Here is a 577-nt window from a genome sequence, read left to right as displayed (position 1 = left end):
TGCTGCTGCTGCTGCTGTTGCTGCTGCTGCTGCTGCTGCTGTTGCTGCTGCTGCTGCTGCTGCTGCTGTTCGTTGTTTTGCTGCGGTAACTGTGGGTTTGTTCGTCTTGCTGCTGCTGTTGCTACCATTGCTGCTGCTGCTGCTGCTGCTGCTGCTTCTGCTGCTGCTGCTGCTGCAGCTTTAGAGACGGGCTGATGCTGCTGCTGGAGGACTGCGCTGCACTCCTAGGCCTGGAGCTGTCTGCAAGGGTGAGGAGAAGCAGCAGCACTTGCTGCTGCTGCTGCTGCTGCTGCTGCTGCTGCTGCTGCTGCTGGTGTATGTTGTTTACTGGTGCGGTGGCTGTTGCTGCTGCTGCTGCTGCTGCTGCTGTTGCTATTGCTGCTGCTGCATTTGCCGCTGCTGCTGTCGCAGCTTCTGCTTTAGCTGAGCTGTTGCTGCAGCAGCTAATGCTTTTGCTGCTGCTGCTGCCGCTGCTGCTGCTGCTGCTGTTTCTTTCAGGTGACAGGCCGCATGCAGCAGTTGCTGCAGCATCACCAGCTGCAGCAGCAGCAGCAGCAGCAACAGCAGCAGCAGATGT

General features: G+C 58.8%; 1 protein-coding gene across 1 annotated transcript in view; it reads right to left on the bottom strand.

The window, feature by feature from the left end:
• EMH_0005490 (uncharacterized protein) overlaps positions 1 to 577 on the bottom strand; it is a gene marked incomplete at both ends in the record, with an annotated part of 8,273 nt that overhangs the window by 2,373 nt on the left and 5,323 nt on the right. Inside the window, one exon of the mRNA XM_013497215.1 lies at positions 126 to 537. Coding sequence (XP_013352669.1) covers positions 126 to 537 — 412 coding nt within the window. The remainder of the gene's footprint in view (positions 1 to 125; positions 538 to 577) is intronic.

The sequence above is a fragment of the Eimeria mitis genome, genomic scaffold, assembly GCF_000499745.2.
Source record: "Eimeria mitis Houghton genomic scaffold, Emh_scaff254, whole genome shotgun sequence".
NCBI lineage: Eukaryota > Apicomplexa > Conoidasida > Eucoccidiorida > Eimeriidae > Eimeria > Eimeria mitis.
This window is presented reverse-complemented; position numbering and strand designations above follow the sequence as displayed.